The sequence below is a fragment of the Doryrhamphus excisus genome, linkage group LG2 (genome assembly GCF_037039965.1).
Source record: "Doryrhamphus excisus strain RoL-2023G ecotype Guam linkage group LG2, RoL_Dexc_Guam_v1.1, whole genome shotgun sequence".
NCBI lineage: Eukaryota > Metazoa > Chordata > Actinopteri > Syngnathiformes > Syngnathidae > Doryrhamphus > Doryrhamphus excisus.
The window spans coordinates 8,176,227-8,202,610 of record NC_136358.1 but is presented as its reverse complement, the minus strand read 5'-3'; the positions used below and the strand labels follow the sequence as shown (position 1 = coordinate 8,202,610).

The following is a 26,384-nucleotide window of genomic DNA, read 5'->3' as shown; positions in this document are numbered from 1 at the left end:
ATTTGAATATGCAGTTTGGAGTAGTTGATAATGAAAGGAAGTGGAAGACAACATATCATGGATGGATATCAAGTGGATGGATTTCAGGTGGTTTATTGTTTGTCCTCCTCTGCTGTGGCCTTTTTTCTCACTGTGCATTTTAGGGAATGTAGGATTTGCTATAATAAAAGTAAATTCATCTGGAAAACTGAAGTGTAGACTTTATTGTTAAAGAGCAAAACGTACTTTGCTTAAAATACACAATTTATTTCTGTCATGCACGACAAAAAAATACATTTGTTTTGTTAGTTTTATATAAGTATATACAAAGTTCCCGATTGAAACAGAAAACGAAAAGCACAAAAAAGTATGCAAAAAGAAGGAAAAGCTGAAAGTAAACATGTATACAGTATACAGTTGTCCCTCACCACATCACAGTTTGAATCTCATGGCTTCACACTTGTCGGGATTTTTCAAAAATCATGCTGTTTTGATGTTGAATACGACCTATTTGTAAAAAAAAAAGGATGCATATTTAATCAAGTTTTACATATTTCTGTCCTATTTTTTGGCTAAAATGTTTTGCCATGCCAAACTGGTCACTCTGTGTCAGTAGGTGAAACATACAAGTGCTAGACGGAACAATCTGGCAACACATTTACATTTACATTGATTATAGCTACTATATAGGCTAATATGAAAGTGATTGGTCATGTGATCATCATGTGAAAACGTGTACTGTATGTAGAAGGTCTTCTATGTATTTGTATCTACGTATATAACTATGAAAACTGCATATTTGGATTGTGGTCGGGCCTGGAACCGTTTAACCGTGATAAAGGAGGGATTACTGTATATGCTTATAAAGAAAAACAAGCATCACTTAACACCATCAAAGGAGAGCAAGCAGCTCCTCCGCAGTGACCGTGGTCACATCAGCGTAAAACGTTCCCTCGTTGTCTCCGCCCCCAAACACCAGCAGAGTTTTGCTCCCGGAGGCCTGGTCCATCTCCATGGTAATGATGGAATGACCTGCCCTGGCCACGGATAGCTGCGGAAGCGTCACTTCCGTCCAAATGTTTGTATCTGATGTATATTGATTGAGAATTGACCCAGTCAATCAAGGCATAAGAGCCGTATCGATTGTGAAACCTCTCACCTGTGTCAAAAACGAAGACGTCACTGAGAGCATCGTTTCCGTTGTAGCCGCCGTAGATCAAGAACTTGGTATTGGAGAGGACGGCGCTGCCATGCCAGCTGTGACACATCAAGAGTACGTGTGTGAACCCGTGCAAGTGCACAAAAGAGGTCAATATGGTTTACCATCTTGGGGAAGGAGCTTTTCCACTTGTCTGCACAGTAGAAAACTCCATCAGACCTGTAAACAAAACAAGTTTATTGTTTATCATTATACAATCATTGCTGATGATTGACGCAGACTCGTCCTCACCGAGGTCCAACACAAACATGTCGTTGTAGCACACAGGTGTGTCCCACCCGCCAAATATGTATATCCTCCCCTCCTGCATCACACATGCCGAGTGACTGAAACACAAAGAAGTGAGGACGATTGAAGGCTTCAATCCACCGATGCAAAAGATGCAGCAGCCTTACCCAGAGCGGGGCGAGGGGATGTCACCAATGACGATGGGCTGATACCAGATAGACAGCTGGGGGTCGAAAATGTACAAAGAGTCGCTGCAGCCGTCCGGTTCCGGGTTGGGCCGAGGGAACACACCTCCCAGCACGAAGAGTTCCCCCCGAAACATGCTACAGCTGTGGTAAGCCAGAGGGGGAACCTTCCCTTGGGCCTGGGGGGGTGACAGTAAAGGTGAGCACTGCAACACTCTTCACTTGGATGAGGACCAAACTAACCACACACCTCCACCATGGTCCACTTCCAGCTCTGCGTGTCAAGGATGTGGACGTCATTGAACCACTTCTTGTTTTTGGAACCTCCAAACACGAAGATCCGCTTTGAGTCTGGGTCGTATACGGACGAGTGGCCGATCCTGGACTCAGGAGTGGGACCTTGTGCTAGCGTCTCAGCCGCCATCCAGGACATGTCCTCTGTTGGACAGAAAACGGGCAGAACTTATATATCCATACGTCTGTTGTCTGCACTTCTGCACCCCAAATGTTAAGTGGAAGTGTCAGCCTAAGACTTCCAAACCCCTGACTGACCCGTGCAGAGCTTCCACATGGGATCTTTGCAGAACTGCATCCTGGCTCCTTGTCCTCCAATCAAGATGGCAGTCTGGGCATCAATGGGACACAGTGTTTGCCCCCAGCGTCCAGAGGGGCTCCCCAGTGATGCTGCGGGCCCATGATGGAAGAGTTAGCAGACTGGTTTGCGTTGTGTTTTATTAACATTAAAGGTCTTACCAGAGTGTGTGGGTGTCTTGACCAGTCTGCTCTTGGACCTGGCTCCACTTTGGGGTGGTGTCCTTCCCACATTCCCTTGCACATCTCCTGCTGTCGGGACAAATACGTCTTTGTGGTTTAAAGAGCAGCTAAGTCATGTGATCTCCAACTGGAGCATACGGCGGCCTCACCTCCTTTACTCTTGGCTGCATCTCCACTGTCAGAGAAGAGCTTCTGGGCTCCTTTGGCATGACCCCTGACTTTTCTAACAGGCGTCGTTCGGTCCAGGCTGCTGTTGGGACACACATTCTCCTCCTCTTCCTCCTCCACCATCTTTACATCCTTTTCTCCATCCGCTCGCTTTCTCTTCTTCTTGCTGTTGAGTTCATGGTGTGCAAGGACAGCCACGGCATTCTGGGAGCACCAACACATATAAACTGTACTTCAGTGGATCCCAAACCAGTCATTTTACTAAGTAGATGATGCATTACTTTAGGTGTGTGCTCCTTGACAGCCAGGATGACGGCTGCTTCTGACAAATGATCTCTTACCTGGAAAAAAATATGTTTTAATAATGATGACTTGCCTGCTGTGATTTATTTTGTGTTTTATTTTTACTTACCATCTGTCCTTCCAGAGTGACATGCAGAGTGACACCATTTGTCCACGTCTCTTCTTCCCACTGCTCCCATGACAGACATCTGTAGGAATGACATGAGTGAAGCCTCTTGGGTGTCATCAGTCTCTTTGTTCGACTCCTAGTGGACGAACCTGTTGTAAGGAGTCAGTTTGCCGATGGTGATGGGGGTCTGCTGAGCATCGTAGAGGTCCGCGTTGACGCAGATTCTGTCCCGCCATGGTCCGCTGCTAAACAGCACCACTTGGTGGACAGTCGGTGGAACTGCAACTGACACACGGTGAGGCCCTTCACCGCTGGCGAAAGAACAATGTGTGGGAAAAAATGTAAATAGTGACAACTTTCACTATGTGTAACTTGTCTACACAGCAAGATACGTTTGTGGAAACGTAATGGACACTTTAACAAGGATGGAAATATCTTGAGTAAACCACTGTCCCTTCAATAGAAATACTGCAAACGTTGCGGAAGAGGCGCTGGCTAATATTAAAAGAAGTATATACTACAATAACACATTAAAAGGCAACATTTTAGACGTTTTTGAACAATATGTACCTCAGCAACCGTTGAGGCGGGGCGTCTAATCCGAAGACAGCATAAACTCCAAATCCCTCCATTTCGTGTTTCTCTCCCTGTGGTGACGAATAATCCCTTGTTTGTTTCGACAACGCTCTCATAATGTAATATACAAGCCTTCTGTTTCAACGGTGGACGGCGTCTACCGCCAGAGATCACTTGTTTCTATCCCGTATTCGCGCGGTCAGGTGACGACAGCAGTTGTGTGCTTGATTTGTATCACCAAGTGTCTGCACGGGCGGGTAATCGCTTTTTCCAATGAACCAATAGGCCGATGCCGTTTGCTCTGTTTCTTCATTAGAATCGAGCGCTTTCTAAGGCACGAACTCCCAAGTTTCTAGCCAATCATTAGCCTGCTTTTAGCAGCATTGCGTGACGTCACAGGAAATACGCGTACATGCCACTCAGCGATGTAATGAATATTTTAACAGCTCCGTTTTGTATGAGAAACGTTTGCAAGTAAATACATTTCATGATAAATAATTATATCACCATACTTTGATTACCGAAAACTGAACTGCCGGGCAATGATACTCGAAGTTTACATAAAGATGCCCTATAATTTCAATACATTGAAAGTATGCCTCCTCTCATGGATATAAAATTGAACGACAGAATGAGAGGATATAGGGAAATACTTGTTAAGTTTTGTAGTGTAATCATTGTTTGGGACGGTGAAAACCGAGACATTTTCATCACTTTCATCACACTAAAAAACAGGACTTGATCCAGGAAACAAGGACGTTTGGTCGCCCCATCATGAAGCATATGGATAAATATTATGGAATATGATGCTTCCATGCAAATATGTCCATGCATGTTTTAGAATGCAATATAAACACATTATACCAGCAGCCTTGAAGCAGAAAAAGCCTTCTGCCTTTAGAGAACCACTTCAGGTCTGTCACTGTAATGTGTAGACTTCTAGAGTGTGTCTGCAGTGCTTCCCCCAAGCATGAATGGATCGGATTTCGGCGCTTCCTCCTCTTTCTGGACCGAATGTGATCCTTACGATGGTACTGGAGGACCATCTGCGGGCCTCATCATTCTCTTTGTCACAGACGTTGCCGAATTCTTCATTGGTGTCCCGTTAAACCTCTGGCTGGTCTGGATCATCCTCAAGAGAAGGTCATCACGCTTCTTAGTTATCCATCATCTATACTAGCCGCTGAGAAAAGATTGTTTTTATGTTAAAGGTCAAAGTTTGGAAGCATCTTACTGACAGACTTCTTCCCCTTGTCCCTGGCTGTCATACACCTGTCCTTCTATCTCATGGTTCCCCTCTTCTTTTTCAACCACTACCTTTGGCGAAGTTTCCCGGTGACGGCCATGATAACTGTCATCATCTCATCAATGACAATTTTAAAGCCAATGATCCTCTGTCTGGTGTGCGTGGAGAGCTACCTGGCTGTGGTACGACCTCTGGACTTTCTCAGGTAAGACACCTGGCAACTGGAAATGCATTTAGAAGTACTTTATTTGAAAGCAATTAGCCAACACAGCACAAACAGGTAAGACAGGAGGTCATCAAGGAGGTCAAAAAGACAGGTCATCAGCACAGACCACACCTGCAGCACACAGACTATATACGTATAAAAATAACGCTTATACACTCACATTCATCCATAATTATACCCGCATCTATAACCCACAAGGCATGCTGGGTAACCATATTTTCATTAAATATAATGATTGTCATTCAGGGTGATAGTGGGTGCCTGTTTGTCTGGTTGACCCTCAGGTTCAGGGCCTTGAAGTACAGATGGGGAGCACTGGCTGCCACGGGTTGTCTTAACTTCGTGTTTGCCGGGGCTACTATCACCCACGACTCCAGCGTTCCAGTGTCCATGATCTTCCTCGTGGTTCTGGCTGTGGACACCTTCTGTACCGTTGCCGTCCTGAAAACGCTGAAACAAACACCACCAGGTGACAGACAGAAAAGTCACAAAAAACAGAATGGCAGTCAGCTTGGGAATGTGAGGATGGAGACCCCAGCGATGACGAGGAGTGGTTGCAAGCCTAGGAGGAAGAGGGAGATGCATTTCATAAAGAGGAAAGCCTCCATCACCATCGTCACCATACAGGTGGTCCTCACAATCAACTACCTCCCCTTCATCATCACCTTACTTCTGTGCAGATTGCTGCCTGCTCAGGTTTTAAGGTGTCAGTTCAATGCCATGGCCACAGCTGCATCCATTAGCTTTAGCTACGTGCAGCCGCTCCTCTACTTGCACAACATGGCCCGACACCATAAGAACACTTAAAGGCAGCCATCATCAAACATTGTCATCAACAAAAAGGAGAAGTCCAATTTGCTTTGTTGACAATGTAGCCGCTGATTTGTCATGTACTGTATGTGCAATCCTTGGATATACAGAATACTGGAAAGCCATGTTTCAATGTCAACTGGAGTCTAATATGTAATAAATGTAATATGTCAAATCTATCTGAACCAAGACAATACACATTGGCTGTAAAAATGCCCCCCCCTCCCAAAAATAAAATCTTAAAACCAATAATGTGGCATTTCTTGTATGAATACACAGCACAGAGAATGCAAAAAAATATGCAAATTGTGGACTTTTTTTTTCCATGGCGGTATGCAAATCAGTGGCAGGCGGTACTTTGGTACGTGGGCCTTCCATGGGGACCTGACCATTTTGCTAAACAGATGTCTTCTAAGCCTGAGGTGTGTTATGAAACAGAGCAACATCATTAATGAAGCGAGACACCCACATAACCCTTTATCTCCCAATACCTCATCCCCCATATGCCTGACTAGCATTAGTAGCTAGTAGTCAAGTTATTGCTCAGCCAAATGTAAAGAGTGTAATGAGAGAATGGCAGAGAAGGCATCGCTTGGCCCTGATTCACCACGCATGAAGCTAATGTCTTGTGACATTATGTTTTGACTCAAACAGAACCATTTACAAATTATGTGTGCACGTGTAATCTGCATTCATCCTACTCCAAGATATTTTTAGCTTTCACCAAGATATCTAGACTGAAGCCACTTGAAATGTGTCCTTTATTGCAGAACATACAAGTTCATACCTCCACCACATCATGTTAAGCAAACAGCATAGTTGTAAGAAAGTGATTGTACCTTAACTCATGGTCACTTTACGTCATTGTAGTTCTTTTAAAACCAGCTGACAACACTCTGCAACCTTTGAAGGATCAGATACAGATGAGAAGTGGGAAATCTGTGTGTTGACGCCCAGCGAGCGAGCCAGGTCCTGGGCCATTTGGTCGGAGACCACCGTCGTTCCCAATGCGACCAGAAGCCGGAACACAGCTTCCTTGTCTTGCATGGTCTCTAGAGCCCTACTGGCCACAGACAAGCACTGCGCTTTAGCCTCCAAATCGGGTCGCTTGTGCAGGCAGCCAGAATAATTAAGCACCAGTGTGGCCAGAGCAATGTGGATGTTCTTATTGCAGACGGTGACCAAGTCAGCGGCCCGTGACAGGACGGTTTCGCGCTGGGCCATGAGGAGCGCTTGGCCGTGCTTCCCGTTGAAGCAGTTGCACAGAATCCGCAGTGCCAGCATCTGATTGGCGGGCCGTCCCTCTGGCTTCATTAAGCTCAGGAGGTGGTTGCACAGCTGGACGCCCTCTGCCTCGCCGCACAGGCTCTCATTTACCTGCGGGTGGCGCACAGCCAGCCTCATGATGTCCAGAACAGGAAACACAATATCTGGAAAGTCAAGAAGAACAAATTACTACCTAAAAGGAGACTGAAAATACCCAAAAGTCATCATACCTTCAGGCCAGTGCGAGGCCTTCCAGAGGAGGTTGATCTGTTGAATAGTTGGAGGGGACTCTGTGGAGTCGGGCCCACAGACGGACACCAGCAGCCTTTCCAGGCTTTCCAGATGGTCTTCAGAGAGTTTGTGCTCAAGGGGGGCGCCTCCGTTCAGCTCCTTCAGCTTGCCTGGTTCATAGTCAAACGGTCAAGAAGCAACAAAAAAAAATAAACGAGAGATGTAGCAAGAAAATATGCTCACCCATGATTTGGGAAATATTAGCTTGCTCAAAAGTGACGCCATCGGTCTTGGGGAAGTAAACGTTGGTTGTTTTCTGTTGTAGGGCTGCTGAGGAGTAAGCACCTCCACCTGCCGTGTAGGATTCATTCATTAAAAGCAATACGTATGAAAACCACACACTGTATATACCCTTTCAAGAGAAAGTACTACAGAAAATACACTTGAATGTACTTTAGAGTAGTCAGTGTACAACTAAACAGGTTGTGTTGCCTACAGTCAAACATGGTGGTGGTAGCATCATGGCTTGGGCTGCATGAATGCTGCTGGCAATGGGGGAGTTGGTAAACACATTTTTACCAACCCGTGTCAATCAATTAAACATACATTTAAAAAGAAATCCACACGTGTTAGCTAAAAACCGACCAAAACCTAACCAAACTGATCACCTGTCCAAACTCCAGGTGTGTCTTAAAGACATCAAGAACTGGATAACTTCAAACATTTGACTATTAATCTCATTAATCTCTCATTGATCAGGATCTTTCCTTTAGTTCCCAAAGGCAAGTGTCAAGAACTGCATTTTTTCCATTTAAAAAAAAAGCAAAAAAAACAAAAATCACAAATTTCCAAAAAAAACATATTCATGCTTTTGTGACCTCCAGGTTGGATTATTGTAACTTTGCCCAAGGAAATCTTTAAATACCCTTCAGTTGGTCCAAAACCGCTGCATGAGCCTTAACTGGAACCAGTTAGAGGAGAGCATATTTCACCTGTACTAGCCTCACTGCACTGGTAACTATGGAATTTACACATTACTACACAGTCAGGCACCAATGTATCTTACAGAGCTTCTAGTACCTTAGCAACCCACTTACTTGTCACTCCTAGATTTTTTTAGAAGTAGAATGGCGGATACAGCCTTTAGTTATCAGGCTCCTGTTCCACAATCATCATCATAGTCGCCCCTTTAAAGTGATTGAAGTAATTCAACAGAAATACAGCTACAGTAATTGATGCCTGCAGTGTCACTATATGCAGTCCATGTTGACTCTGGTTGCACTAAATACTTGAAATGGCCATAAATGTGCACAAATTGGGGCCATGTTTACTTCCACACATGTGTTATGTGTGCATGTGCATCTCTTGCTTTCACATTCCCATTTACAGGGTGCATTTTTAGGCTACATGAAAGATTGGATTTAACTGAAAAATCCAAATTGGGCATCCATACCCTGCAGTGTGAACATAGTACAAGTTGACCTTCAATAGTATCATCCCTTGAGAAGATATAAAATGATTGCTGAAATACAAAAGGTACACTGAGATTTTTGAGCCTCACCTGTGAAGGGATCTGCCACGCGTCCAGGGGCGACTGGGCTTGGTTCTGAGCCTGGGATGTAGCGACCAGAGCCTAGAAAATGTTCCAAAACACTTTAGATGAAGTACGTCTGGATACTCTTTGTATCTCCATTTTTAAGCATCATACTGCACCTGTGAAGGGATCGCCTCCGAAATTTGGCCTCTTGTCCGTGGAGCCAGGGATGTACCGGGCACCTCCTGTCAGATCATTGAATGGTAATAAAGTTAGCTCAAAATAGTTTACACTGTGGTTTGAATTTGAATTTAGCCAGCCACTGCGTTGGTTTTTTTTTTTTTTTACCAGTGAAAGGGTCACCACCCGCTGGCTGTGTAGCTCCCAGCTCGTGTCCTTTAGTGTTCTCGATAATGAATTTAGCCACCTGGTCGAGGAACATGGGGCTGAGGTCATTCTTCTGCAAAAAGTTGTGTGCCGTCAGCCAGGGGTCTTCTGACACATTATAAGGCAGCTTCATGGACGGCCCTCCCTCGTTGACGTCAATGGTGAAGACGTAGTCGTACTCCTGAGGAGAGAAATGAGAATGTTGTCTATGTTGATCAGAATTAAGGCTGACTACATGAGTAAGCCTCACCTTGCCCTCATACATGACACTTTTGGAGGTCTGCTGGTTTGAGCCGCCGACCACATCCCCGATTTTCAACCAGCGACTGTCACTGACACTCCACTGGTACGCCTCCACCTTCTGCCCATCCTTGATCAATCGTGTCTGACCGTCACGATTCCCTGGAGAAGACAAAAACATGAATGATCCAGATATAGATAAAGAGTAATTGATAACTTGCAAAAAGAAAATGAGTACCAGGCTCGTCAAGGTGTTCCCTTCCAGGAAGCTCCTCCAGTTTGATGTCTCCTAAATCACCCGTCTTGGGGTCGATGGTGGCTTTGGACAGCTCGTCCTCAAATGCCTGGAGGTCCTCTGCGCTGGCCACACGATCCTCTGCTTCGGTGAAGACTCTGATGATGCCGTCACTGAGGGTTAAATAGTAATAAGTGAGACAACAATCACCAAGTGTGATCAAGTAGGGCTTGGTTACCTTGCTCCCACAGCGATGTCACCATTAGGAAGGATGCAGCAGCACCACACAGACTGAGCGGGTAGGCGGATTGTCTGAGTGCACTCGCCTTTCCGCCATATTCTCAGAGTCCTGTCTTCTCCAGTGCTCACAAAATCTAGCACAATAAAAGCTCCAGTGAGTGACAAAAGATGAAGACTCCGATTTGGTGCGAAAAGGCTGGAGGCAACAAACCTTCACTGTTGGGGAAGATGGCAATGCTGTAGATGTAGTTGGTGTGGCCGTAGTACACCTGAACACATTCACCTGTCACCAGCCACCTCCTGATGCTGGTGTCGTTGCTGCAGGAGAAGAACTCGGTGCTGTTGATCACGACCAGTCCTCGGACACAGTCTTCATGACCTGGTAGGGAAATTTTGAACACTTGGGAAATCCTGGAAACATCTTTTGCCATTCATTTTAGCTGCATTGGAAAAATATCTATTGAATTTGATAGAAGGTATTCATTTCTAAAATACAGTAAAGTCTCGTTATATCGATATTCTCGGGAGTCGGAAAAAATACCGATATAACCGGACTATCCATATATCCGATCCTGCGCCGAACTGCATTAAAAGTGGGCGGATCTTTGATCTGGCATGTAATTTTCACCCCGGAACATAATTCACCCCGGAACTAACGATAGGGAAGGTGTTGCCACCCGGAGGGGTAGGCGCGAGGGACGGGTGTTTTCCGCTGTGTGTGCTGCACTCTGGTGGTGGAAGTGTGAAAAATAAAGTTGACTGGAAGCAGCCGTTCGCCGTGTTCTTTTTTGGTATTGAAATCCTTAAGCAAAGATTGATTTAAGCTGCTTTTGTATCGATATAAGCAGACCAAATTGGCTGGCGGGAGATGAAAAGGGCATCCTAGTAACCGAATTATCATAATAACCGTGTATCGTACTAACGGAGCTAATTATATCATAAAAGACTAGAAATTTGAAAATAGTATCAATGAAAATAGTATCGTAATAGGTAGTAATTCGTTTTAACCGATATCGATATAACAAGACTTTACTGTATTGTAGAAGTGTCATCCATTTTCCTTAAATGAGCCAAAAATGGCAAAGTGACACAAAGAGTGACATTTGTCCCTCACAACAAAAAATTATTAAACTAAACAAATGCAATCCCTGTTAAATGCTCATTTTTCGGCCCTTTGTATTCAGTGGACTCGTATAGAGCAGCTACACACAATAACCAGCACAGAAAGCGTTCTAGTTCTTCCAGAATCTGCACCTATTCAGCTGTATTTCTTTAGATTTCGTGGTTCCCACGAAAACGGTCTGTTTTAATGTATTCCACCCACGCCCCGCCTCCAGGCCCACTTACTCAGCTGTCATTGGTCACACTGCTGAGTGCTTAGAAGGACTTTAAATAAAAATATGTCAGCTTTTAACATACAGCCATATGTGTTGGATCCCGAATCCGATCCGGAAGTAGAGACTGGACAGTCTGAAGTTTCTCAAGAAAAAAAGGTTACTTCAAGTCTCTCAATGATAAGTAGCTTTAGCATTTTTACATTAGGTTTTCTATCAATCAATCAATTGTGTGTGTCACAGTAAATGTGTTTCTGGATGTGCGGAGGACAGGAAGTGACGTGGGGAGTTCCGAGTTGACTTTTTGCATGCTGTGGGTTGCAGCCGCACCGGTTGTCTGTATTATGATTATTACTGTTATGATGTTATTATTATTGTGCTTAAGTATTATTGTGAGATCATTAAAACCTGTGATAAAAGTATGTTAGGTAGGTAGGTAGCTCGGTAGGGAGGTAAATACTTTATTCATCCCCATGGGGAAATTCAAATTGTTCGCAATTGTTGGGCCGGTGATCAAGTCTGGTGCTTATCTCACAGAAAATTACTGACATCTAGTGACCAATATAGAATACTACATTCAGAATTTGAACGTCTTCTTAAAGGCATAATTTCAATTTTCTGACACGACATTGTATGACATCCCCATCAGCAGTGACCCCCCCCCCCCCCCCATTTGTTCAAGCAATTCCAGTTCTGGTAGGAGATCCGATGATCCGATGTATGTATGTATATGTATTACTCTTTTGAACGCATATTGTTTTGAGAAGCCACACAGTTTACCTAAATGGCTCTAGTAACTAAGCGGAACTACGTTCCTCGTCCAGGATCTCTGAGAAGAACTGGACCTGGTGAGTCACTGTTGCGGATGGGGATGTCATACAAGTAAAAAAAAATCCAAACTATCCCTATAATGGCTTGTATGCTGAATGCATAATTGTGGCAAAAATACATACATAAATATGCTTTTTTTTAAACTAATAGGCCATATTTAACCATAAAACGTATGAATTCATGAATCAATCTCCTGACTAAAATGTTTAGACCAGCTGAAAAACTGCAAGAATTTACATTTTTTGCTGTTAGATCTTAAGGAGGTTCTAAGTAGAACTTCAAAATGCATAAAGAAAAAAATGGGAGACAAAAAAAAATGAGTGAGCAATTTATTGTAAACAACTATTATAGTGGTGAGTGTGAATGGTTGTTTGTCTATATGTGCCCTGTGATTGGCTGGCAACCAGTCCAGGGTGTCCTGTACCCCCCACCACCCTCGTTTTAGGAAAGCTGGCATTTTTGTCATTATGGGCAAATGTGTGAATGAATAATATGGACCTTTTAATTTATTTCGTACAACACGTGTAAATTCTCACCTGTAAATGTCCTCTCACATCGTCCAGCTTTCCAGAGCTTTATGGTTCTGTCTGCTGATCCAGACAGCATGAGTCCTTGTTCAGGCAACATGGCTACAGCCCACACTGCTGCAGTATGGCCCTGCAATGAACCCCACCACAACCAAACAGATTAGACGAATTCAGTCCAAAACATCCAACACCAGGCTACTCGTATGTTTTAAAATCCACCTTTTCTGGACATACCTGCAGTGTCATCATGCACTTTTCACTAAGCCACACTTTGGCTGTTGTGTCCCAAGAGCCGCTCAAAAGTGTCCCAAACTTCCCAGAAGATAAAGTACAAACTGTGGAAATGAAAAATATAAAGCTCATAGTGTATTCTCTTGAACAATACAGAATAACAACACAACTCACCTGTATTTTTGTGACCTTTAAGGGTGTAGAGAGGCTGTGGTTGATCGAGTGTGAAGACACAAATGTTGTTATCATTCCCCCCAGTGGCAATGAGTCCTCTTGGATATGTTTCACTTGGTGCAATGATGCATACACATGATACAAAATTGGAGTGGCCTGACACACAATGCATCTCTGTGAAACCATTGTCTGGGCTACCGAGAAAGAAGAGTCAACGCAAATTAAAACAGTGCACGAGGGACAATAACAATAAGTTGTAACTGAATGAATGACAAAGCTAAATTGAGTAGCACTGCCAGTTACAATAATCTATCAATGGCTATTATTTTTAACAAGTTAGATTATCATTTAGCTTGTGTGATTGATGTTGCGCATGTTTGTAAACGCTTAGGTAACCACGTCTAACTATTCAGCCACTTTTTAAACTGAACTGAATGCTAGCATGCTAACGTTAGCTACCTTGAGTTTGGCACCCAGACTCTTCCGGTCCGGTCTCTGGACACAGAAACAAACGCTCCTTCTGGGAAGTCGGCGGCCGCGAGCCCCCTGACGTCCATTTCGTGCCCCGGAACGGAGCATCTGAGCCTGAAAGAGTTGGACGCAGATGCCATGTTTGCTCCTAATAAGCCAAATACCGTCGCTGTCAACACAGACAGACACCGGCTTGCTAAAGGCTAGCCAAAGTGGAGTGACATCATTTCCGCTCAGCTAACGCCACATTAATTTTTTTTTATTATTTAGAAATCAACATAATCATTTAATTATTGCAATCACATCATACACATATTAATATTTACACAAATACGACAAATACCGTTCCTCTCAATTGAACCTTACCGCTACGTCATATATTTTTGACCGCAAGGAGGCAGCAAAGTACGACTGTGTTGGGTGCTGCTACGCCAGCTCACTAGAATGACTTTACATGATTTGCAAAGGATGAAAGTATAATAGGTGACATCAAAGAAAATGTATCATTTTCAAATGTAAGCAAAACTGAAATCTGACGGAGCTTAAAGTCCAAATACTTAAAAACAGTGAGGTCAGGTGATGAACATATAGATGGAACTGTGTGAGGTAATTTCTTTATTCTAGAAAAACAAATAGAAACATTTAAATGCTCACATTCAGGACACATAAGTACGTTTCAGGGAGAAAAAAAAAGACATCTGAGAAAATAATGAAAAGGCAAAGCACACAAACATTAAAGCCAAAAGGTAAACAGAAAGAAGCGACTCGTGATCCCAGTAGCAGTGGACAGCTCTGTCCTGATACAGCAGATTCGCCATAATATGGGAAAAAACACATTTTAAATATCTTTCCTGTACCAAAACAACTAGCAGCTATTGTGAGTTCGCTCAAACAGTCTTTCCTTATTTGTGCTTTTAAAGCGACAACTGACTTTGGCTGAATGTTTATTATTTAAAAACATCCTGTGAGTTGTAAGAGGTAAGAACACTCACGACTCACACACAAAAGGCTCTTTAGTGCTCAGTCAATAATAATAATAATAATAATAATAACAACAATAATAATAATCTAAACTACATCTACCGTAGAGTTTAATCTAAAAAAAGAAACAAATATTCCAATTCATACAAGTAACAGATGGCGTTTGCCTATGCTATTAAAAATTGTAACAAAATTGATGTGTTTTTAAGCAAAAGCCAGTTTCCTCAATCTTCAAACTTCAAAGTCAATGTTAAGCAAGTTTGACTCAATTCTCTTCTACTTTAAATTCCCTGAAGGCTGTTTATATAGAAATGGGAATACATCATCCAGTCATTGTTAAGGAGATGAGTTGAATGTGGTACACTACTCCTAAGCAGCCTGACAATCCAGTGTCTCTTTGATGGAGGTTGCAGGTAGGGCTATTAGTGTGTGTTGAATAACTGTGACGTGGAGGTAGGTGTGACAGTGCAGCTATGATACACACACTTGCCAGGGCCAGGATGTTGATGTGTGTTTTCAGTGTGAGTTGGCCTGCTCCACTTTGATGCCCACCAGCGACGGCGGCATCTGTGCTGCGACCGAGGAGCTGGGAGGAGAAGCCCTTAGGCTCCCAGAGGAGGAGGAGGTGGTAACAGCGGGCCGGATGAGCGGTGGCGGAGGGTGGTTGTGAGGTGCCCGGTTCTGGAGTGGGCGGGTCTGCAGCGGCGGTGGCTGGCGGAGGAGGCTGGGTGGAGCTGAGGGAGGTGCTGGGCGCAGCAGTGGAGGAGGCTGGGATAGGGAGGACGTGTTCTGGGTGGAGGAGAGTGGGGGAGAGCTTCCGGCAGCATCCGGAGAGGAGTCCTCCAGCTTGACCTTGGAAAGAGGAGGCAGGAGAGTGAATATAAATTCTATGAATCTTGCAGAAAGTCATCCATCTTACTTCTTCCTCCTCTCCTCCTCCATCTGTAGTAGCCGCTATCTCCTCGCTGCTTCTCCTGAGGTCTCGTGTGGCTACCTGCTCGGCAGCCCACTCCCTCAGCACCTCGTCCAGGTTGAACCTGCGACGGTAGCTCACGAAGAATGAGCTCACCTGGGCCGACGTCTTGTTCCCAATCACCTCCGCAATGGCTGTAAAGTCTTTGCCATAACGACGGATCGCTACAAGGGAAGATGTGGTTGGTTATATCCAGTAAACTTAATATAGCAGCTACTTTATCCAAAACAGTAGTAACAGAACCAATTCTGTAGGAGTGGTACAGAGCAAACTGCACAGGCAGTATGATGAGTTCATGGTAAACAACACAGCAATTGTACCACGCATAACTTCCACACCATCAGTTGAGGAACAACATTTTAAAGCACATACAGAGGTAGATAAAGCCCCTCAATGCTGACCACTTGTGATACTTGAAATGAGGTAACTGTTATCTTATTGACTTAAATCTGCGATGGAGACATGATGCCTTCTTGACTCACCCTGCACAGCCAGAAGCTGCTCTTCTGTGGTCCAGCGAGAGTTCATCTTGGGGCCGGCCTACAAACAGACAGGTTAGTGACCCAAACGGCTAACAGAATGCGCCATAACAGCAGAATCTGTGTGACTGAGGGATGGAAGACACATACCTCAGTGGGTTTGAAAGAATCCACACCTTCATTCAGACTCTGTTTCAAACTACTGTTGCTCTGTTTAATACTTTGGACCTGAGAGAAGACAGGGGCGTGTTTACTTGGCACAGATTATATTATTGTCATACTGACGCTTCCGTACCTGTCGCTTGAGGGACACCAGCTGTGTGTCCAGCTGCCTTATTGTCATGACACCAGAGTCGTGGGAGGCAGAGAGGGATGTGATGTCGGATTGATCCAAGTGCATTCCCTTAGGAGGCCGGCGACGGGCTCGGAGAGGGTGATGGCGGTACTGAGCCCCGATGTTCTCCTTCTTGATGGGGCCCGAGCGACTGGGGATCACTTTGTCCGAGATGGCACTGTTAGGGTTCTGTTTGGTGGCCTGAGCAAAGACAAACATGAGAAGTGGGCACATGTGTAGAGCATCTCACAAAAGTAGGTACACCCCTTCAGAAAACATTTGTATTTTTGTTCTCCAGGGACGATGCTATAGAAGTCAACTTGGACATACTTTAGAGTAGTCAGCGTACAGCTTGTATAGCAGTATAGATTTGCAAAGACAACGTTGTCTGCACAACCTGTGAATGCTGGTGCATCAGCTAACGGTGTATAAAATCTGCCACATTATATTTATTTACTCAATTTCAGTTAAATATATCATAGCAGACAAACACACTGATGTATGAGATGTGAAATGAAGTTTATGGAATTTACAGAAAGAGTGCAATAATTATCATTTGGGCACCCCAACATCAATATTTAGTAGATTTGAGTCACTGTTAACTATATGATATATTTAACTAAAAATGGCTACTCCCAACAACCAGTCATATAAATAAAGGAAAATCTTGAAAATTAACAGAGGTGCCCAAAGTTTTTCATACCACTGTATATGCATTCATAAGCATTTGAAACTATACTACATTTGTACAACTTTTGAACATGTTTTGTGTTAACATTTTTGTCTTCCTGGCACACATTACTTGGATTTACATGATTTCTTATGGGAAAATGTATGTTTACAGTCTGTTTCAACTTTAACTTTAAGACGCTAACCAAGGTTCCACCGTATTATTCATTGTAGTTTGATTTAAATGTCTGTCTGTCAGTTTGTGGACAAATCCTGTTTCTGGAGGGTGATATTAATTGTTCATAACAAATGATTCATACCACAAAGTAAGGCGCATATATTTCTACATAATTTCAGTTTAATACTGAAATATACCGCAGCCTACCTCAGGAACACTTTATTTTAATAAAAAGAAACATGTTTTTTTTTTTTTTTTACAAACTGTGACATTTATTGTGACATATATTATTAAAAACTGAAAATGTATGAAATATTCTGTACATGTCAAATAAAAATGACAATATACATGAACATCAACAACAAACTGTTAGATCTACATCTTATCAAACACTCTTTCAAGGTTATGGCCTCAGTCTCCTCCCGTTGACGGTATTCTCTCTCAGATTGTTTTGGAAATAAAAGTCCAGAACGGCATTGTGTTGCAGTCTTCTTTTTCATAGTGGGTTTGTGGTTCTTGATCGTATTGAAGTGCTGTGTGGTGTTGTAAAGGGTTGTGGCAAAGTGCTCTTTTCGTGTACTGACATCAGTTGGTGCAGCCATCTCCTGCAGGAGTGACACATATGCATTATCGATGGGGTACAACTATTAACTCACTGTACATACAGAAAAATAATGTGCTGGATCCAAATAAAGTAACTGTAAAAATTAGTTAGGGACAATGTCAGATGCTAAAAGTAAGGCCATGTTGTTTAGACGCTTATTGATGTACTACGTTACATCAGTGGTTAGACAGCTAATAAAAACACAAACATTACAGTACAGTTCAGTAATGTAACTTCAACAACTGTGTGAGTTAGCTCATTATTATGAGTGATATTAAAATACAACTTACAATTACCAGGCTAATGTATTCACCCTGTAATATTTGTCCAATCATTCATGAAATGCAGTAGGATTTGACATCAGTGTTATCCGGCTTGTAAAAACTAGTGATTTTAAAATACAACCAACAATTCAAACAAGGCTAATATTTGTGTGGATAAACAAGGGATTCAATATCTTGATGAAAAGAACAGTGTCTTGACTATGAAAATAAATAATGACAGTTAATTACTTACATTTGTATGCTTCGCTTGGTCTCCACTCTGCCATCTTCTCAGTTGGCGTTTCATGTGAAATATTCCGAGCCATTGGTTTCAAGTTTGGTCCCCGACCACGCTTCATTTCAAGAGCTATACAGCCCTTAGCCCTTCCCCTTGCCTTAAGGACAACTCTGACACTACTTGGCTGGCATGAACATGCAAAAACCAAGTGTCAAGGGGTAAGGGGTAAGGCTAGGGGTAAGGGATAATATTGGGATTCAGCCTTACTATACACTGAAAATGAGTCAATGCACAACCATCCTGGCATCAATGAGCGAGTAGCCAGATAATTGTGTCTTGCCTCCAGTCAAGCATGGTGGAGATAGTGGCTTGAAATGGGGATGCATGAGTGCTGTCATACACCGGGGCAGCTGGGGTTCATTAAGGGAACCATTTATTCCAACATGTAGCTTGACATTGTGAAATAGCATGAATAGGGCCCTATAATTCCTGCGGAAAACAGAATCGCAGAAATGTACTGACACAAAAAACCCACACAATCTATGCTGATATAATAAGTAAATAACACAAAAAACAGATTTCTTTTGGACCAACATGAACCCCCTCTCTTGAGACACTGGTCGGCTAGTCAATGCATAATGCTATGCCATGACTACGCTAAAACATGTTTCATTGCTATGATACAATCCAACATACAGTAGTAATAAAAATGCTCAATGTGAAGGGTGTACTCACTTTTGTATACATAAAAATAATTGTAATGCTCACCTCCTTCTTGGCATCAAGCTCAAAGTCACTGTCACTACCAGGATCTCCTTCCTCCAACTCGTCATTGCTACATTACAGAAAATAGAAGCACTCAAAAACTCAATTAGACATCATCTTCATCCTTCAAGCTGGCATTCTCACCTGTCATCCTTCTCCCTTTTGCTGACCAGCCTCCTGGCTTGGCGGTCCATGACAGAGGTCCTAGTTCTGGTCTTCTTCCAGCCATAGTAGTACTTTACCAGGCTGGAGATAAGCTTGTCTGGAAGCTAAATACACAAACACATGAAGTTAACATTTTCCAAACAAAGCATTTGAAGGTTCTCTCACCATCTGCTGGATGCGGTGGAAGCTCTTGCCGTGGAAGCTGAATGCCTGTTCAAACAGCACTTTATCCTCCACTGTCCACTCGTCTGGGAAGGGAGTGAAGTTGGCCAAGTCAGCAAGTGAACGCTCCACGTCGTGCTTGTGCCACAGCAACATGCCTAGAGCCTGGCGGTGGCATTTACAACATGAAGTCAGCGCGCTTAAAACTAATTGGAGTGTGTGGGGCTCTCTACCTGTTCCATGTTGTAGCCATGTTTTTCTTTAGCCATTAGGATGTACTCGTCCACTGAATGATGCCAGAGCAAATGAGATGAATTAAGAACAGAGAGGAAACACTGTAAAATGTGGTGAAAGTGCACGTGCGTACACATTGCATCCGACAGCTGACTGTTGGGACACCAGACTAACATGCTCCTCTGGTCCTTCTCATTGTAACGGGCCGGGCTGTCTGCAATTGACATTAAACACACAACATTGTCACATCAAAATCAAATATCTGATCAAACAGGTCCAGTGAAAGTGAAAGTGACTTAACACATGGTGTAATAACGACACTATCACGTGATAGTGTTGGCAGTTTCACCTCCTTCTTACCTGGTTTGAACTCTGGGATCTGGGCCTGGTAGTCTCCTCCCACTCGGATCATGCTGTCTGAGGATGACACAAGAGAGGAACGACGGAAGACTTTAGAGAAGGATGTGGTCAACCACGCTCGGAGAACAATGTGGTCGAAGTCTTGTTTTTATGTTTTTTTTTGTAAAGGAGCAGCAGAGAGGGGCTGACAGGACTGTGAGACAGACCACACAAAGAAACTGTTGTTTTCATGCATTCTCCAGTTTGTTTTCTTCAAGTTAAAAAGGTCCCCAATTGGAAATGTGACATTACAATGATTTCCAACAGTTATATTTGTCCCCGGAACCTGTTTGAGTACCAGGCATAATTTAAAAGTCACTCTTCTCCCTCACTTCCACTTATGAGAGAAGAGGTGCTCAAATGTGAAGGAAAAGACCCTCTTCATGGCTATGACACTGCCTTTGACCTGCACCTAGATCAGGGATCGGCAGCCTTTACTATCAAATGAGCCATTTTGCCCCCTCTTATAGTAATGAATAATAGCCTGGAGCCACAAATATAATATGATTTTTTTTTTCATTTTCCTCGTTACAAAAACCCAATACACCAAATGCCGAAATGCAGTTGGGAGGCCTCTTTGAGTCCTTCCCCCATTAATTTGTGATAAATTTAAATACAACCTAGACCACTATAATACAATTTAAAAAAACAGAGTTGGGTCATGGCAGTTTTAAAAGTAAACAAACTGAGAAACGTCTCTTTACGGGCCTTAAATAAATGTTTGTTTCCTGACACATAACATTTTAAATGCTAGTGTTATCATCTGTTTAATGTGACATGTGTCTGATGCTCAATGCTGACCTTCCATTTGTAGGACTTTGCCTTGAACACAGGACTGTAGACTCTCATTTGTTTTTTTTTTTTTGGCTGTATTCATGGTTATCTTACCGCGGGGATAAAACGCACAAGAAGCCACCTGCAGATAAAAGGCAAGAGCCATAGAAGTACCATATTTAAATGTACAGATTATAAACTTTCATATGCAGCCACTGTGGCTCACACAGCTATGCTAATTGTGGTGCTAATGTTTGTATTTCCTCCTGTCCCACTCTTTAATGTTACATTGTGACATACTATGTTGCAGAATTACAGTGTAAAAAGTGGATAAAGTGCACAATAACGCTTCTTGGAGACCCAGTCTGAGACAGGCGTGGACATACACAGCTCATTAGCATTAAAAGAAAACTGCACTTTTTTGGAAATTTTCCCATCATTCAGAATCCTTATGCAAGACATGAACACACGTCCTTCTCTTTTCTGTGCCTTCTTTCGGTGATGACAAACATAGTAGTTCCAGGTCGTCGCTGGGGTTACACAAGTAAGGAGTTACAACATGCAATATGCTGTGATCCTGCATTAAGTAAATTGATGGTAACAGCAGCAGCATAGAAACATCAATGGGACTTTCAATGTCCCTTCTCATTGGGATGGCCGTGTCTTCCAGCACAAGACTCCAATCCTCAGGTGAAAAAATGAGCATCTTATTGAGTATTGGTAGAGAAATTGAGAGCTCGGCATTCAGTCTTCCGCCTGTGAATGAGGCTGAGCGGCTAGCAAGGCGTTGTGTTACTCCGGCAAATATAGTTTTTGGTGTTAGTTGCTTAGCTGCTACAATAACAACTGCTGTTGCTTGGTCAATATATAAGTCAGTTATGTAAATGGTACACTGTTGAGGGTTTTTTTGTTCGGGCTTTGGCACCAAAATAGGTATGTCCCATGACATTGTTAGCTAGCTCATACTAACTCCTTTTCTGTCATTATAATGCACAGAAAAGGGAAGGAATTATGTGTTCATGTTTCACATAAAAATTGTGAATGATGGGCAAAATTCCCCTAAAAAGCGCAGTTTTCCTTTAATGTGCAGATCATATTATGTAAATGAGGCGGACCTTTTTTGGATTTTTTTTCAGAAGGATTTCTAAGCATGCATTCGTAGCAGTCTTGTTTTAGTTGTTTTTATATCTTAAGAACGCACAGAAAAGAGAAAGATGCATGTTTATGACACACAAGCATTGTAGTTTTCCTTTAAAGCTACAGACACACAAAGACGCAAGAGCACTTTTATACTGTCTACAGAATATTCCAGAATGAAGGCAACACACTACTGTGGAACTTCTGAGGCTTAATTAAATGCTGGAAAATATAACAATATGGGACTTTTCATGTCTTTCATTGTGGTTGGAGTGAAATAAAATGCAATGTTCCTTTGAAATCATGCAGTGTGTTATCCACAGTGCATTGGAAGGATGGTAGGCTGGGGGATCATGATGTCCTTTGGGACGGAACAGGAAGGGAGGAGGAGGAACGGCAGAAACTGGAGAAGAAAGCAACCTCTCGAGTTCTAATGACTGTGGGGTTTTTATGATTGGGTCAATTGTGGAATCTATTTGGCTAACAAGGAGAAGACTGTGGGCAGAGGATGACAAAGATGAAAGCATGTGGGAAGGTGATGGAGGTGCGAGAAAAGAATGAAGACTACAATTATTTTGCAGTGAATATTGCATCATTTTGACTCATGACAGATCTCAGAACTATTATCCTCGCTTAATTATACACAAAAAGTCAGGAACTAGAAATCATAAAATTGTGTTGTGTGTGTGATACCATGAGCATGGTCCTCGTCGCTGCTCTCCTCCTCGGAATGCGCCTGGCTGTTGCCGTTGGTTACGGTTTTGGCTCTGCTCCTGGACAGGACCCCGGCCCCCGAGCGCTCCATCACCGAGGGCATAGCTTCACAACACTAAACATAAGCAAAAAAGTTATGATTCCTCTCTTCCACATTATTCTCTGACAGACCAGGTGCCTATGAGGTAGTGCATATGAGTAATTTGGACAAAAATATAGCCCAATAACGATAATATCACCACCACAAAAAAAACTCTCTTCTTTTCCACTTTTCTCCATCACTTTCTTGGGGTCCATAGTGAATAAAACTCTCACGTAAAACTGTCCGAACACACTCCTAGCCAATGGGATGCCAGGAAAATGCTAGGCCATAGCTAATCGCAGAGCAGCTACGTACAAGTATATTTACGTCCGGTAAAGTCTGGGAACTGAGAGTATCAGCGCATACTGTATCTTTGCCTTTCATATCCTACTTATTTCGTAACAAGAAGCAATATTTTCCCGTTGAGGTGTGTCATAACCTGAAAATTCGGTATGTAGAGAGGCTTGTAAGTACGTACAGCTACCACTGTATGTGGCATAATAATGCGGGTACATTGTATCAAAAGCAAAAAAAATTATTTCAAGCGTATTTGACAGAATTGTCAGGATATTTAAATAAATAAAAACCCCACTAAAAATCAATGAAACAATAAATGAAACAAAAAATAGTCTGTCTCTCAAAAAAAGCACTCCAATAAATGTCACACACAATAATATCAAGTCTCCGCAAACAATATTGCACTTAAATAAAGAATACTGGGTATTATTCCTTAAAGGGGACCTATTATGCTGATTTGTCGGCCCTTTGTATTGAGTTGTGGACTCCGATACACACCAGCTGCACACGATAACAAGCACACAAAGCTTTATAGAGCTTCCAGAATCTGCACCTATTCTGCTGTATTTCTTTGGATTTTGTGGTTCCCACGAAAACAGTCTTTTTTAATGTTTTCCTCCCTCGGCCCGCCTCCAGGCACACCCACTCCACTGTGGTTGGTTACACTCCTTCGTGCATAGAAGCACTTCCGGTTTGTGCTGCTAACTTTGATAAACATTATACGAGTTGATAATAAACGGCGATTTGTCTTTTTAAAATGTCCACTTTTAACATACAGCCATTTGTGTTGGATCCCAAATCCGATTCCGGAATCCAAAGTTTAAGTTTACAGATTAAAATAAATTTCTTTTAAACGGAGGAGCATAGCTTGGGGGAGGGCAGAGCACTTATCTGTTTACAGACATGCCCATATAAGGTAGTCTGCCCATCTGTGACATCACCAAGGGGCAGTTTTACCACGCCTATTGAAACCATTGAAAGGTGCACCATTTTGCACTCTTTTGTTTATATTTACTTTGCCGACCAAACAACTCAGTAAGCACTGAGTACCAGTTGACAAACCTGGACAGGATGGTTGTATTTGAGATGCACATGCAAGGTGGTCATATTCCACTTTTTTGTTGCCTCTACTTTCCAACAAACGTGACCTATTGGTTCATCAGTGTTCATGAGCTCAACATGTTCATTCTTTTTAAAAGCGAAATACTCCCGTACTGGAGCTGTGGCATCCGCCTCAGAGACAATCTGTTTGTGCTTTTATTCATAATTGCGTTTGCTCACTTGCAGGCTGCAGCACTCTGTCTGTGCACTCCCTTGCAGCCCCACCCAGTGGGACAAAGAGTCCCAATGACTGACAGGAGGGTTCACTCACTCTGTTTATTCCAATATAAAACCAACATACCCAGGTATTAGGACAGAAGGACAGAGTGAACCCTGTTGTAATCAAGCCATCCAGCCATCAAGACTATCCATCGCAGTGTCACAGATTTAACATGGCAACCAGAACGGTGTACTTTCCCCCAATGGAAGCAAAAATCCTCATCAAGAGCAAATAAAAGTATTGCCACTTTGTGCAATATTGTGCATAAGTAGTGCAAAAACACACACTCAGTTGAAACCATCATCATTTAAATCCAAGTAGTTAATTCTTATGTTTGTTGCTTGTTTAACAAATCAGGAATAGCGTTGCACAGTGGTAATAATGCTTTATTTAGCACATCACCATTACTGGCTTGTAGATTTAACAGGGTGTCAACTTCCCCTGGAGCACTAAGGCTTCTGGGTAATGTAGTACACATCCACATTAACCAACATAATTAACATAGTAGTACTCCCTCTGTTGTAACTTGATGTTGTAGATGTGTATTTGTATTTATACTGGATGTGTATTTTCTATATAGTATGTGAGAGACTAAATTATCTAATGAATGATCTATGATTGCAACATCATCTAATTATGTACAATGATTGAAGAACGTGTCACATACACACACTAATTAATGTTTGCATCTGAGAGAAAAATGACGAATCTGCTGCGGCGAAATGACAACTTTCATTACTTACTGTAGGAGCCTCGGTTAACCCCTATGGTAGCCTCGGATACATTTTAATCTTAAATAATAAAGAAATAAAGATAAATATAATGACAAGGAACTGAGGCGGTGATAGCAAGTCTACCAAATTGTTCAATTAAAAAGTCAAACGCGTCTAATCACAACTTTTTTGTATCCCCTTTATGGGTCGATAATTAAATTAAGACACAAACGTAGCAGTATTTCACACACTCTGCTGCACATGTTGATCGCGTTCTCAATGAATTTATGATTTATTTTCATTTTTAAACGGATGAATACAACATAGCTCAATAGGTCCCCATTATTGTGTCAAACAGAAGTGTCTTTTGTTTTCACCACGCTTACGTTGCTCCTGACCGCTACCATGGAGTGATAAAAACTCCCTTTATGCCCCAATAACTCAACTTTTAATGGTGTTTATCGGCACTGCGTGGCCTTCAGGAAGTGGACATTTGTTTACGAAGTTATTTCATATTTGTGCTTTTAAGTGCAATTCAAACATAGTTGGGATGCTAGGCGTTAGCCACCTAGCTCGAGCCAGGCTAGTAGTGGTAGTACCCTGCGCGTTACATTAGTAACGAATAGTTGCAAGAAGATAACAGTCCCGCTGTTACCTGTTCTCCGGTTCTCCTGAACGTATCCCTGTCGGTGGCCTTTTTCAGTTCCCTCTGGGGTGCCAAAGTGAGAGTTACTACAAGAATTATGTGGGTTTATTCTAGCTTTATTGATGCCCAAGCAGTACAATGAATGGATAAATGCAAGCAGAGTGAGCCGGCGAGGTGCACGACTCACTCAACAAAAGTGACGTGCCCATCCGCCACCGTGCCTTTCACACCACTGTAGCCGTTTGGATTAACAAAAAGTAGTGCGTGGAAAAAGTCAAACAAACAAAAGTCAAAAGAGGTTCACTAGAAGTTATCATAGCAAATGTTTGGATACACAATAGTCTTCATGATTATTAGAGTGCTCTATGTGGAAATGCCACCAAGTGGAGGACTACTTGCCAGTGTGCCAGCGGAAGGATGCGTGAAATGTGCATATACTATGTGCTAAGGCTGGCTGTCCAGACTAGTGATGAGCGATACCATATCTTGGTTTACCGATGCGATACCATGTAAAACAGGCTTTCGACAACACCAATACAGATTCTTCAAGTCTCAGTCATATCTTCAAATATTTCCCTCACCGAATGGCTGAATCAGCCATTAAAAAGACCTCAACCCCCAAAATATCAGTCCACCACCACCACCACCGTTGAGCATACTGTATGTTACCAATAGTGATTAAAAAGAACATTCATTCACTTTCTACCACTTATCCTCACAAGGAGGTGCTGG

General features: G+C 42.7%; 4 protein-coding genes across 6 annotated transcripts in view; 1 reads left to right on the top strand and 3 right to left on the bottom strand.

Moving 5' to 3' along the window:
• Positions 1-93: 93 nt before the first annotated feature.
• Positions 94-3,805, bottom strand: krcp (kelch repeat-containing protein). Of its 2 annotated transcripts, none has more exons than XM_058068783.2 (13): positions 3,536-3,805; positions 3,115-3,276; positions 2,966-3,044; positions 2,835-2,894; positions 2,535-2,757; positions 2,365-2,451; positions 2,164-2,295; positions 1,862-2,049; positions 1,594-1,790; positions 1,430-1,524; positions 1,303-1,357; positions 1,139-1,236; positions 94-1,065 (listed from the first exon to the last, which is right to left on the bottom strand). In XM_058068783.2, exons 1-13 carry the CDS (start codon positions 3,655-3,657, stop codon positions 872-874), a joined length of 1,692 nt encoding a protein of 563 aa, XP_057924766.2. In that variant the 5' UTR covers positions 3,658-3,805; the 3' UTR covers positions 94-871. The 2 variants fall into 2 exon arrangements, with proteins under 2 accessions (XP_057924766.2, XP_057924765.2); XM_058068782.2 differs by having other exon boundaries at positions 2,365-2,454; positions 3,536-3,804.
• LOC131126347 (uncharacterized) lies at positions 2,890-6,040 on the top strand. The gene is made up of 4 exons (XM_058068787.2): positions 2,890-3,260; positions 4,618-4,684; positions 4,753-4,992; positions 5,298-6,040. Exons 3-4 carry the CDS (start codon positions 4,829-4,831, stop codon positions 5,818-5,820), a joined length of 687 nt encoding a protein of 228 aa, XP_057924770.2. The 5' UTR covers positions 2,890-3,260; positions 4,618-4,684; positions 4,753-4,828; the 3' UTR covers positions 5,821-6,040.
• Positions 6,041-6,571: 531 nt separating this feature from the next.
• plaa (phospholipase A2-activating protein) overlaps positions 6,572-26,384 on the bottom strand; it is an 80,650-nt gene continuing 60,837 nt past the window's right edge. The window contains exons 2-15 of the mRNA XM_058067206.2: positions 13,513-13,718; positions 13,054-13,247; positions 12,883-12,983; positions 12,658-12,778; positions 10,168-10,335; positions 9,955-10,090; positions 9,720-9,889; positions 9,492-9,643; positions 9,203-9,422; positions 9,034-9,099; positions 8,882-8,953; positions 7,564-7,671; positions 7,320-7,490; positions 6,572-7,253 (exon numbers count right to left, since the gene is read on the bottom strand). Of these exons, the coding sequence (XP_057923189.2) occupies positions 6,685-7,253; positions 7,320-7,490; positions 7,564-7,671; positions 8,882-8,953; positions 9,034-9,099; positions 9,203-9,422; positions 9,492-9,643; positions 9,720-9,889; positions 9,955-10,090; positions 10,168-10,335; positions 12,658-12,778; positions 12,883-12,983; positions 13,054-13,247; positions 13,513-13,664 (2,400 nt within the window). The 5' untranslated portion in view covers positions 13,665-13,718 and the 3' untranslated portion in view covers positions 6,572-6,684. The remainder of the gene's footprint in view (positions 7,254-7,319; positions 7,491-7,563; positions 7,672-8,881; positions 8,954-9,033; positions 9,100-9,202; positions 9,423-9,491; positions 9,644-9,719; positions 9,890-9,954; positions 10,091-10,167; positions 10,336-12,657; positions 12,779-12,882; positions 12,984-13,053; positions 13,248-13,512; positions 13,719-26,384) is intronic.
• Positions 14,109-25,858, bottom strand: rcor2 (REST corepressor 2). Of its 2 annotated transcripts, XM_058068997.2 has the most exons (13): positions 25,662-25,857; positions 22,573-22,708; positions 19,930-19,986; positions 19,703-19,783; positions 19,569-19,621; positions 19,339-19,500; positions 19,153-19,277; positions 19,012-19,078; positions 16,253-16,492; positions 16,108-16,185; positions 15,961-16,018; positions 15,425-15,642; positions 14,110-15,357 (listed from the first exon to the last, which is right to left on the bottom strand). In XM_058068997.2, the coding sequence occupies exons 2-13, from the start codon at positions 22,694-22,696 to the stop codon at positions 15,022-15,024; spliced, it is 1,599 nt and encodes a 532-aa protein (XP_057924980.2). In that variant the 5' UTR covers positions 22,697-22,708; positions 25,662-25,857; the 3' UTR covers positions 14,110-15,021. The 2 variants fall into 2 exon arrangements, with proteins under 2 accessions (XP_057924979.2, XP_057924980.2); XM_058068996.2 differs by having other exon boundaries at positions 14,109-15,357; positions 19,569-19,783; positions 25,662-25,858.

What these genes read in the sequence shown, in the direction of transcription:
- krcp (XM_058068782.2), bottom strand. Translation starts at nt 3,657, where the DNA reads ATGAGAGCGTTGTCGAAACAAACAAGGGATTATTCGTCACCACAGGGA. An exon ending in TGCAGCCAAGAGTAAAGGAG is followed by an intron (nt 2,455 to 2,534) that starts GTGAGGCCGCCG and finishes TTGTCCCGACAG; the next exon opens with CAGGAGATGTGCAAGGGAAT. An exon ending in AAAGCTCCTTCCCCAAGATG is followed by an intron (nt 1,237 to 1,302) that starts GTAAACCATATT and finishes GATGTGTCACAG; the next exon opens with CTGGCATGGCAGCGCCGTCC.
- LOC131126347 (XM_058068787.2), top strand. Translation starts at nt 4,829, where the DNA reads ATGGTTCCCCTCTTCTTTTTCAACCACTACCTTTGGCGAAGTTTCCCG. An exon ending in CGACCTCTGGACTTTCTCAG is followed by an intron (nt 4,993 to 5,297) that starts GTAAGACACCTG and finishes GTTGACCCTCAG; the next exon opens with GTTCAGGGCCTTGAAGTACA.
- rcor2 (XM_058068996.2), bottom strand. Translation starts at nt 22,696, where the DNA reads ATGCCCTCGGTGATGGAGCGCTCGGGGGCCGGGGTCCTGTCCAGGAGC. An exon ending in AAAAGGGAGAAGGATGACAG is followed by an intron (nt 19,079 to 19,152) that starts GTGAGAATGCCA and finishes TCTGTAATGTAG; the next exon opens with CAATGACGAGTTGGAGGAAG. An exon ending in GAGGAGGAGAGGAGGAAGAA is followed by an intron (nt 15,358 to 15,424) that starts GTAAGATGGATG and finishes CCTCTTTCCAAG; the next exon opens with GTCAAGCTGGAGGACTCCTC.